Below are 11870 nucleotides of genomic sequence, written 5' to 3'. Positions count from 1 at the left end.
TCTGTACTTTGACATCATGGTGTCAGGTGCAACACTTCGCACACACCTGGTGAAGTGTGTGTGCGTTGCTCAGGGGAGTTGGGGATCCCAGAGGCCATCCGTGGGGGGGATCATGGCAGTGGTTCTTGGGTTTGCCCCACAGCACTAGGGGCAGCAGCGATTGTCCCTGCATGGGCCCTATGGCCAGTTGTCTGGGAGATTGCAGGGGGGCAGGGGCGAGAGGGATGTGGTGGGTGGGATCACAGACAGGAGGTGGCACCAGAGGAGCCGGGGGGGGGGGGGGAGGTTGAGTGCATGGGTGGAGGAAGCACAGCTGGGACCTCCCAGCTACATCTCACAGGGGTCAGTGCTGCCTTCCTGGGGTTTCCAGCCCAGTCTGCAGGGTCACGGGAAGGCCCCAGCTCAGGGAGCCTGTGAGAGGCCCCTTCATGGCTGCTTATTTCTGTGTGAGGCAGGGGACTGGTCCAGCCCACCAGGCCCTGGCCCATGAGCTCCCCGCAGGGGTGCAGATCGGCTTGGGAACTGGCCCCCACCTGGAGGGTCCATGCACAGCTGTCCTGGAGCAGGGGTGCCTTACGGTGATTTTTTAAAAAAATTATATTAACTTCATTATAATTTTACATCAGAACTACAATATAACGACATAATTGTACAGCTGGGCACTATCAATATTTAATCTGCATAAAAAATGTTAGGGGGCCCATAGAGGCTGATTTGTCCCAGGCCCCACACCCCTCTAGGGATGGCCCTGACTGAAATTAAGGCTCCCACAGAAAACTAGGACACAGGGCAAACACAGCTGGAAGCCCAATATTTGTGCTGAAAACACTAAAGTGAACGAAAAGCATTGGGCCCCAAGTGCCTGCCTGTAGCCCAGAGCATGAATGGGGTACAGGAAACACAAGGCTACAGTGGGGCACTGCATGTTTGGGAGATCTGGTGGGCCCAGGAGCTGAGGACTTACCCTGATAAAAGGGGCCACTGCTGAAGGCCTCCTGGCTAACTCATATGTGGCCCTGCTGGCTAGCAATGCAATGTTATGGAGCTAAGAGGCCAGCGGCCCCCATTACCCAGCCAAGGAGTCCAGGCAGAGGTAGGGGTGCTGTCCAGGGAGGCAGGTACACCCAGCTATGTCACAGACAGGACCCATCTAGAAGCAGACTTTCAGGGGTTGTGAAAAGGTGTAGTGATAATCATGATGGCCCATTTCAGACAGGTGACAAGGGGTGTGATTATCACAAGATTTTTTTCTCCTGCTGATAATTGCTCATCTTAATTAGCCCTTAGAATTGATATGTCTACTTCCACCTTTTCATGTTCTCTGTATGCACACACATCTCCTTACTACATGTTCCATTCTATGCATCCGATGAAGTGGGCTGTAGCCCATGAAAGCTTGTGCTCAAATAAATTTGTTAGTCTCTAAGGTGCCACAAGTACTCCTGTTCTTTTTGCAGATACAGACTAAAACAGCTGCTACTCCCACCACTGGAGAAGTAAATGAGGGCATACAGATAGAGTTAGTGAGGAGAAGGGATAGTGCTTGTGAACTGAGATGGAGACAGTGAACCTGAATCTGCCTTCATTTCTCCCCCAGTAGAGCCCTGCTCAATCTCCCACCCTCAACTTCCTCTGCCCTGCCTATGAAGCAACACCTGCTGCATAAGTGAGCTGGGGGTGCAGGCCATACCATACCAACAGTGCCATTGCAAGGGCTTCCCAAAGGGGGCAGCTCCCTGAGGCCAGCTCCATCTCCTGAGACAGTTCTACCACCACCACCCCTAGTTCTGAGTTTGACAAGGGGTGCTACTTTCTCTTGGCAAACCCCCACTCCAAGCCACCAGCTAGACTAACAGCTGTCAGATGGATGGGGGAAGGATATGACAAGGAGGGTTTAGCCTAGTTTATAGTTGGTGGTGGAAGGGTGGGGAGAACCACAGGTCCCTCCCATACTGCCCCCACCCTTGGCCTCACTCTGCCAGTTTAAGCAATTAGAGCACACTGGAAAGTCAGTGGGGTTGAAGTGGTTACTGCCATAGATGGAGAGAGTGAAGGCTCCCACTACCATTAGGAAACAGGACCCAGTTTGTACAGAGGGCCCAGGATAGCACAGCTTCAGGCTGCTGTGAGCTGCCCCCCACCCCATGCCAGGGAGGGCAAGTGAACTGTGTCTCACGTTAGATAGGAAAGTAGATAAGGCCCTAAGCCCACAAATGTCAATACTAGCTTCTGCAGCACATTACAAGTGTTGCAGGAGTAGGCAGACATCGGCCACAGCTGCTCTCTCTCCATGGCAAGGCAGTGGAACCAGTCCGGATCAGGGCAGTGCTGGGCCAGCCAGCTGGAGTGGACATTACTGAGACTGCCAGCCATCACAACGTGAAATGACGTGTTCCTTGCCAGTCAGGAGACACAGACTGGGTTCTTTCAGAAGAGAGCTTACATGCTGGAAAATGCTGCAGAAAATCCTGCAGTGATGATGCGCACAGGGGCTGGACTCAGAAACAGGTGCCTGAGCTTCCCCAACAGTTGTGTGTCACCCAGTGGCAGCTCCAGCACTGGACACTTCTCACAGCAATGCCTAGCTCACTGCGGAAGGAATGCAAGGGAGTATGAAAGAGCTCAGCACACTGTCCCTACCACGTTCATCCTGCAGGAAGCCCACCCCGAGCTGTGGCCTGCCTGAGGGAGGCACTCCATTTCTGCCACACGCTACTTACTCAAACCCCCCCCCCCCCCAAAACTCCCTTCAGTAATGACTGCACTGGGACACAATCCGCTGCCACATGTTTATTTCTATTCAGTGTTTGTTAAGGGACATGGAAAAGCTACAATGTCTCACAGGGACGTCAGCTGCCAGGCACTCCCTCCCATCTGGTCAAGCCACAGGCTGCCTGGAGCAAGAGGTGGCATTCCCTCCTCTCCTCTCCCCAGGCCAAGTGACCTCCTTATTGCAGCACTGCAAAGGAAGATGGGTGGAAGGGAGGGACAGACAGGCCATGGACTCTGATTGGCCTACCAGGCACATGGGCACAGCCAGCCAGACCCACCCACAAGCTCACATTGAGTTCTGCTCACTTATGAGGGTGGGAGGGCAGGCAAGAGGTGGAGACTAACAAAACCCTGCCTCTGGAAAAAGGCTCTGTGCCAATCAGAATCCAGCAGGGTGGCAGCAGTTAGCAGCAGGAACAGTGAATGGGGGAGAGAAGTCATGGGTGAAGGGGCGAGGGGTGACCTTCCTTATAGTTTCTTTATTTCTCCTTCCTTCCCCTCCATGATGATTTTCCCTTTTGGGATCTATGGATCGGTTCAGTGTTTCGCGTTGATAATGTCCAGGAATTCAGGCTTGAGGGAGGCACCACCAACGAGGAAGCCGTCTATGTCATGCTGGGAGGCCAGTTCCTTGCAGGTGCCACCAGTGACTGAACCTACAAAGATGGGCACGATTCCAAACAAGGGTTAGACACTCATGGTCGACACTGCGGGTGGGATGGGGAAAGGGACTGGTTAGCTATAGGGATGGGGCATAAGTAAAAGCTCTTGTACCCCATCTATAGGCACCAGGCTGAGTGCCTAGTTCACTGCTGTGCCCCCCCAACCAAAAGAGGGGTCCTGCAGATCAGAACAAGAATGGGGGGAGGGGGGCAGGGAGTGGGGAAGGGAAGCATTTTCCTATCATTACAGTTCAATGGAAAGCTGGCTGGGATATTGAAGAGTCCCTCAAAAGAACAGGGGTAGGGCAGTTAATGATATTAGCAGGACTCGGTGTGCATTTATATGTAACAATATCCCCACCAAGCTTGACTGCACTTTTCATCCATAGATCTCAAGTGCTTTCTAGAGGCAACATGTTTCATTACCCCCATTGTGCACATGGGGAAGCTGAGGCATGGGTGAAGTGACCTGCCCAAGGTGACCCAACAGGCCAGTGGCAGAGTGAGGAATTGAACCCAGGTCTCCTGAGTCCCAGACCCTCTTTCTACTAGGGCACACTACCTCAAGCAGCACAGTGGCCCCACTGGCTTGGCAGAGAACAAGAGAATAGCTGTACAAGTGAAAGGACAAGAGACAGAAACAAGCAGGGGAAGAGGGAGGAATGACCAATGTTATGCACTCGAAAGGTGACGGGGCTGTTTACCTCCATAGATGATCCGAGTGGACTGAGCAACAGCTTCAGACACATGACTTTTTAGCCACCCCCTCAGCTTCTCGTGAATTTCCTGAGCCTGTAATGAAACCAGAGCTGCATTACTGGAACACCAACCTAATTGAGGGAAGAGTGGTTTTCAGTCAGAGACCTCTGAAAGGGGATGAGAGAGATGGACACCTGGCTCCTTAACCCTGTTCGTACCTGCTGGGGAGTTGCAGTTTTACCAGTTCCAATAGCCCAAACTGGCTCATAGGCAATAACCACCTTGCTCCAGTCCTTCACGTTATCTGGGGTGGGGAGAAGGAAGCAAGCGTTATTTGGAAGATGAGACACTGCACCACCTACAGGGGAGGGCACAGCAGGGAGGCTATCCAGCACATACAGAGCTGTCTGTTGTTGGAGGAGCAGTTGGGTGTTCAGACACATGTGATGCTGTTCACACAGGCTCCCAAACAAGTGCACACAAAGCCAGCTCTGTTGCCCTCTTGGAATAAGTTACCAAGGAAGAATAATATACTTCCCAGGACCTTATGTGTGGGGTCCCTCCAAAGCAGAGGGAAAAGCGACAGAAAAAAAATATTCTTCCCCTAGGAACCAAAGGGAACACTCCCATCACTCTTACCAGCAATCACTTTGGTCTGTTCAAAAACCACCTTCTCTGTGATGCCAGCTTCTCTCTCATCCAGTTTCTCTCCAATGCAGGCGATGACACCAAGACCCTCAGCCAGGGCATGGGCCACCTTCTGCCCAATCAGCTGGAAGGGGGGAGGGGATGAGTTAGCCAGACACTCACAGGCCCACCCTGGAGCTCAGTCCCCCACCATGGGAATGTTAAAGCTGGTTTCTCCCTAAATCCCAAAGTGGCCCACCTCATCAGACTCCCCAAAAACATGTCTTCGCTCTGAGTGGCCCAGGATCACCCAGGTGGCTCCGATGTCCTTTATCATCGCTGGGCTGGAAGGGGAGAAAAGAGTGAGATTAGGGCCTTGTCCCTGTCCTGGGAAGAGCCCCTAAGGACTCTAGGTTCATTCAGCTCCATCACCCCGTGGTGGGCTCACCTGATCTCTCCCGTGAAAGCTCCCTTTGGCACCTTATAACAGTTCTGTGCTGCAACCGCAATCTTTGCATCAAGCTTCTGACGGGTGAAATCAAGGTAAATGGAGGGGGCTCCGCAAATAACCTCTGGAGGGCAAGAGAGGGCATTAAGCTCATGGGGGTGGAGCAGATGTCACACCTGATCCTCTCCCAGCTGCTGAATCCTCTCTTCCCCCCACTCCATCCCCGATCCATCCCTCTCCCGCAACTCCACCCCAAGTGCTCTGCCAAGTGGTAGGGACCCTTCCAAAAAAAAAAATAAATAAATAAATAAAAATCACTCTACTGAAACTTGGGGACTCACCGACAGAGCAGGGATATTTCCACTCTAGTTTAAGCTTCTCTAAAGGGACCCATGGTGAGTATCATTAGAGGAAACTCAGTTCATTGTTGGTATAGACTAGAGGAGAGGGCACAGCTCTGGGGTTCTACACCATAGCACAAAAGCAGAGCAAGGATCCCATGGAACTTTCAGACTGAGAAATTGGACACAGATTCTGTTCCTGTTGGAGTGAATTTAGATTAGCTGGGAGTAAGAGGGGACCAGCAAGTTAACTGAGATTGTAACTGGGTAGGGGGCAGGGTAGGCCAATGCAATTCTGTGGACTGCAGACCCAGAGGCCAATTCCACCTCACATGATCTACTCAGCTCTGCGCTCCTCACTCCCAGAGAAAAGCCACAGCAATGCTCAGGGGGCTGCAAAGGTTAAGCCTAAGGCTGTCTCTACACTGCAGATCGTATAGCAGCACAGCTGTGCCACTGTAAGGTCTCCTGTGTAGCTGCTCTATTGCTTCTGTTGGTGAAAATTGTGTCAGTCAGGAGTGAGGTTTTTTCACACCACTGACCGACAAGTTTTTCCAACAAGAGTGCTAGTTTAGACAAAGCCTTAGGGAAGTAGTCCCCAAACTTTTCAGGGTCATGCCCCGCTCCTTACCCTGTTTGCATCCCTCTGTGCCTCAGAGCCAGGGCTCATGGGGGGACGGGAGGAATGTGGGCAGGGGTAAGGGAACTGAGGCCACAACCACAGCTGGGCCATGGTCAGGGGTTGAGAGCAGAGTGCAGCTGGGTGGCACTCCTTCCCCACCACCCATGGGGGCTTACCCAAGCCCTGCTGCCCCCTATCCCCGAACGTTCCTCTGCAACTCCCTAGGGGGGCATGCTCCACAGTCCGGGGACCTCTGCCTTGGGTTAGATTCAAAGAGCTAAATCTACCAAGCTCATAAAACCCACTACTGGGTTTGGTGTGCACGTGAGAAATGCACGGAGTATCTGAGAAGGCAAGAGACACAGTGAAGAAGGGGATTGTTTAGGAGGAGCCCGGATAGAGACCAGCTAGGGGGACAAGGGACAGTTGCTCAGGAGCTATTCCCCAGCACTGAGGGGTCTGGGAGCCCAGGGGTAATCTCCCCATGAAAAGGACTTGGAATGCCACTAAGAATTAGGGCCCCAGCATATTGGCCCCTAGGGAATAGATTAGAGAGAACCTTGTTAGGCTGCTTCACCACTTATAATTCTAGGATGTATCCACCATGGTCATGTGACAAGTTACTGAGGGAATCAGCCTGGGAGCTCCCTAGGCATCAACTGAGGGCTTGTCTACACTACAGGGGCTAGTGCTGCTGTGGCTCCATAGCTTAGATGCTTCCTAAAGTGATGGAAGGGTTTCTCCCCTCGCTGTGGTTAACCCACTGCCCTGAGCAGTAGTAGCTATGTCAATAGAAGCATTCTTCTGTTGACTTACAGCTACACTGGGGGGTTAGGTCCTCATAGGTACAGCTCCCAGTGGTATGACACTGCTGAGCAACCGTAGCTAGGTCAATCTAATTCTAAGAGTAGACCGCAGACACACTCAGTTCTGGACATCGTCTGCACCCATCCTAGGCAGCTTGCCTGCCTGCCTGGGGCATGGCTGAGATAAGGAAGGGAGGAGACAAAAGTGATGCTGCCAAGTGAAGGAAAAACATGCAGTGATTAGGTGCAAACCAAGGCTGCTGCTTCCATTGAGCGGGTCTGCTCACATCCACTAAATGTACAGGCTTCCAAGCCCCATTTCAGGCAGCTTAATCTCTAAAGCCCTAGAGACCTGGATGCAGTAACCACAACATAAGAGCCTTTATGAACACACTCTAGGGTCGTGCCATTCTATCTGTGCATTGGGACTAGATGAGAGGCCCCCTCCTGAAGGGAGACTTTGCAATCTACCTAGTGGCCTCCATTTGGAAGCACACAGAACATTTTTAAGTCAAGAAGTTTATTTAGTTTGTTCATTTAGCTGGTTAATGATTACGTGGGAAGAATTGTTGCATACTTGGTGTGTGTGTGTTACTGAAGCTTTACCCTCTCTGCAGCAGGGAGCATTGTGACAGCAGAGGGGAGGAAGCCTGCAGCTGCCTAGTCTTGCCTCCCCAGAAGGGGCCACTGTTGTAGCTACTGGTACTCTCCCATGCACATAATAATTATCCCATGACCTGGAGCTAAGCAAGGATGGATGTGTGTGGGAGTGGGGGCACAGAGGGGCTGCCACCAGCACCTCTCCTCTTCAAGGCCAACCCCTTGATCTTTAGTAGCCAAGGGAGATCTGGTTTCCAAAACCAAGTACAGTAGCTGGTATTTTTATCCCAGTCACCAATGGATATATTTAGGTCTCAGCCTTCTGAGAGACCTTTGACATTTCTTCAGAGCACTTCCCCCAAAATAGCAGTTCCCCCTCCCCCCTGCAGGACCCTCCTAGCCCTTTCTGAGGAGATGGGCAGCAGAAGGTCCAGAGGCAGAGGATATTTCAATGGTGGTGGTGGCCAAAGGACAGCAAGGAGATGATGGTGGAAGACACCAGCTATGCCGCTGCTGGAGGACACAGATACCAACTGAAGCTGCCACAAAGGGAAGTTGGTGAACAGGAGCTCCAGCTGCAGAAGTACAAACTCTGGGGCAAGGAGAGATAACAAGGGCCTGGTCTGCCCAAATAAAAAGTTACACCAGCTAAAATAAAGGTGTGATTTTAAACTAATTTTTAGTTAAATGAGTGTGTATCTCATGTCAGTTTCAGTTACAATTTAAGGAATCATGTTAAGCCTAGTTTAACTCAACTTGTAGGTTTAAAAACTGGTGAAAAAGAAAGGGCACTGCACAAGTTAAACCAGTGCAACTTGTGTGTTTAGACAAGCCCAAGGGGAGACTAAGCCACCAGAAAGGAGCTCAGGGTCCATCTCCTAGTACCTAGGTTCAGAGATGCCTGGAAGTCATCTCACCCAATGGCCGACTTGGAGACCTACTACTTGTAACATTGCCAACTAGGAGCTCCAGGGAATGGATAGAGGTGTCTTCCTCTGCTGTCTGGCTCAGGTGAGGTGGAAGACCTCAGGTTACCCCCCTCCAGGTTCCAGCTGGGAATCTCGGGAGGAAGGATCTCAAGGCCTGTCACTTGCTCATCCCCCTCCCCCGTTGGGGAGTAGCCATAATGCACACAAACTTGACCTTTAATACTCACCGGTGGGGAGCAGAGCTGAAACAGAAGCAGCATCGGGGGAGTGATAGCCCAGTGGTTTGAGCATTAGCCTGCTAAACCCAGGGTTATGAGTTCAATCCTTGGGGGGGGGGGGCCCACTTAGGATCTGGGACAAAATCAGTACTTGGTCCTGCTAGTGGAGGCAGGGGGCTGGACTTGATGACCCTTTGGGGTCCCTTCCAGTTCTATGAGATAGGTATACCTCCATAGATTAAAAAATGGTGACAGACCAAGCAGTGGGGAGCACAAAGGGACAAGTGAAGCTTGGGAGACTAGATGGAGGCAGCATGTGGGCGTGGGTCACTTGCCAGGATTACCTGAGTATACCTCACTTAGTCACTTCCCTGCCATTGTGGGGGCCTCGGGGCACTGGCACACCGGTCCCTCCTATTCTCTGCACGGGGTATGCAATAGTCCTGTCTTCTGAGCGCTGTAATGTTTTGATCTCATTGTGCCATTAGTGGCCCATGATACTCCGGAGGGCAGAGTAGACCTGATGGGCCCTGCCTCAGGGCAGAGGGAAGAGATGAAAGGGCTCTATCAAGGTCCCCACCCCACAGTCTGAGCTCCCCAGACAAACTCTTCTCCCCTTCCTGAGCGGCCTCCCTCCTTCCCTGGTGCCCAGGGAAGCAATCTGCACCCCATGGCCTCCCCCGCGAGCAGCCACCTCTCCCCCCTCCTTCCAGCGAGGCGGGGATCCCAGGCTGCAGCAGCCGCCGCATCCACATGACGCTTCCCCGCTCGGCAAGCGCAGGCAGCAGCAGGAGGAGGAAACGAGTCATTGGGTACGTGCGGGCGGGCACAACAGGCGGGGAGGGAATGAGCGGGGAAACGAGACCCGCCAGGGGCTCCCACAGCCCTGCCCTAGGCGTGCGTCGCCTCCTACCCTCCCCCCGCCGCCGGTTACATCTCAGACGGCTCCACATGCGACTCCGCGTCCCTGGGCGGCCTGCAGGGCCACCTACTGCAGTGTGGGGCTGCTACAGAACAGCCCCTGGTTACCCTGTCCCCTAGCTCCCCCCACTTTGGTTAGCGGGTTAACTCAGCAGCCGCTTGTCCCCGCTTCTAGAGCCTCAGCACCTCAGAGTCCGGGGTATCGGAGGGGTCGGGCAGGTGGCGGTACGTGGCTGCCGTAGTCAAACAGTATGCGCTGGGCGGGGGGGCGCTATGCTCAGGGCTGAGCCAGGCTCCCGCACCCTCCCTCATACAGCTACCCACTAGGGCAGCCAATAGCAACGTCTACAGCAGGTATAGACCCCCCATGGGGACACTCTCCTCCCAGCCTACCTCCCACTCCACACCCTTCCCCCCTCCCCTCACCAGTATCCGCCGGGATCTTGCCGCTGTTTAGGGTGTGGATCAGCTCGCCTAGGCTCTTCTTATCCCCGTTCATCTTCCAGTTCCCCCCCACGAAGAACTTCCTTGGCGCCATGGTGGGGATGGGTGCTGCTCTCTAGCGCGGACCCAAAGGAGACTGAAAGGTCAATGCGTCCGTGCAGGCAGCCCTCAGCTCAAGCCTCTTCACAGAGAAGTGCGCCGGAGACACTCCTACATCTGTCTGAACGTTCCACATGCTCCGCCCCTAGAAGCGTCTCCGCGTTGCACTTGCTCCACCTCGTGGAGTGACAACGTTCCTCTAGCTCCACCCCTCTATGTGTCGCCGTTCCGTTGGTAGCGGGTCAAGGGGGGGAAGGTCAAAAAGGCAGTTGCGCTACCTTTACCCTCGCACCGACAGGGAGAAAGGGGCAGAGCAAGGCCACAATTGTCACTATCTGCCACGACGCTAGTAGGGCGGGCAAATAAATTCCACAGCTACCTAATTATCTTCAATAGCTGGCACCAGCAAGGGGCACAGCTGTCAAATAGAATTTGCCATGGGGCCACCTGCTATTCCCCCGATGGGAATGGTGAAGGGGCTGAGTAGGAAAGGACAGCCTTCCCCATCCCACCCTTTGTAAAGGAGCCTCCCATGAATTGAGAGAGAGGTGAGGGACAGGAAAGGGGGCTCCTTAACTTCCATCATTAAAGCAGCCATGGATATTGGGAAGTTAAGGGAGACTAAGAGATTATGGCAGGGAACCCAGCATCCAGACTGGATTCTGCACTCAGCTCTACTACTGCCTTGCACTGGTCTGAGTCTGTTTCTACCACTGTGAAGGACAACAAAGCTGTCACTGTCAAGCTTATCACCCCAGCTAGAAAGGCTTAATTATTTCAGAATTAAAAATATTTGAGCTGCTGTATTCCACAGGCTCTGGAGCACCATCACCTCCAATGGAGCTCATATTCCCTAAAGAAGAGCAAGGAGGGCATCTTAGAACAGATTAAGAGACTGTGATTTATGATCAGCTGCCTTGGCAATGCCTGCTGGAAAACTGGTCTTTCCTGTGATGCCATGATTAGAATCCAGAGAGTGGAATTAATCCTAACTCCGATCCCAGCCATTTGTCTGCAACACAGAGGACAGGTCCCAAGCTGCAGGAGATAAACACCTCTGTCCCTGCTCAGTGGGGCAAATACAAGAGGACACAATGCCAGGAAGGAGAGGATAACCTCATAGGACTTCCAAAAGGACAAGAAACTGTTCAATAAACCCATGCCATTATGGATACGTACAATGCAGGAGTCCAGAACAAGTTCCCAGCTCCAAGCGCCTAGACCTCAAGCTCAAAAAAGTAATCTGATTTTTTTGTACTTTATTATGTGCACACACCAGCACACGGATACCGCTTTCATCCTGTAAAAGGAGGAACAAAACAATCATGTTCCACCCCCAGCAACTGGTCAAGGAAGGGAAAGGGAATTGTTCAGGCCCATCACATGTAGGGCTTTAAATGAGAATGGATGTTGACCTGCATCCTTTTCACTATCACACCACTACAGAAAACAAAACCAGAATTGTGTTCACCAGAAAGGCTGCTGCACTGTGCATCCAGTAATTTCTTAAGGGAACGCATTATTACACCAATAATCAAGTGTGGAAAACATAAGTGAGTGGATCATCATAGCTAGAGCCACGGGTATTTAGGCATGAACAACCCTAAGAGCTGCAAACTCACCGAACAATCCAGGGGCAGATACCTCCAGTTGATGGGATATTTATTAGGCACAGGTAACAC

At 52.5% G+C, this 11870-nt stretch overlaps 1 protein-coding gene across 1 annotated transcript; it reads right to left on the bottom strand.

Moving 5' to 3' along the window:
• Positions 1–2775: 2775 nt before the first annotated feature.
• Positions 2776–10319, bottom strand: TPI1 (triosephosphate isomerase 1). Its single transcript, XM_030535958.1, has 7 exons — positions 10072–10319; positions 5209–5332; positions 5020–5104; positions 4773–4905; positions 4352–4437; positions 4139–4226; positions 2776–3428 (listed from the first exon to the last, which is right to left on the bottom strand). Exons 1-7 carry the CDS (start codon positions 10181–10183, stop codon positions 3310–3312), a joined length of 747 nt encoding a protein of 248 aa, XP_030391818.1. The 5' UTR covers positions 10184–10319; the 3' UTR covers positions 2776–3309.
• Positions 10320–11870: the final 1551 nt, after the last annotated feature.

The sequence above is a fragment of the Gopherus evgoodei genome, chromosome 1 (genome assembly GCF_007399415.2).
Source record: "Gopherus evgoodei ecotype Sinaloan lineage chromosome 1, rGopEvg1_v1.p, whole genome shotgun sequence".
Taxonomy (NCBI): domain Eukaryota; kingdom Metazoa; phylum Chordata; order Testudines; family Testudinidae; genus Gopherus; species Gopherus evgoodei.
The sequence above is the reverse complement of the archived record's forward strand: the minus strand, read 5'-3'. Positions and strand labels throughout refer to the sequence as shown.

What these genes read in the sequence shown, in the direction of transcription:
- TPI1 (XM_030535958.1), bottom strand. Translation starts at nt 10,183, where the DNA reads ATGGCGCCAAGGAAGTTCTTCGTGGGGGGGAACTGGAAGATGAACGGG. An exon ending in GCTTTCACGGGAGAGATCAG is followed by an intron (nt 5,105 to 5,208) that starts GTGAGCCCACCA and finishes CTCCCCTTCCAG; the next exon opens with CCCAGCGATGATAAAGGACA. An exon ending in AAACTGCAACTCCCCAGCAG is followed by an intron (nt 4,227 to 4,351) that starts GTACGAACAGGG and finishes GTTTCATTACAG; the next exon opens with GCTCAGGAAATTCACGAGAA.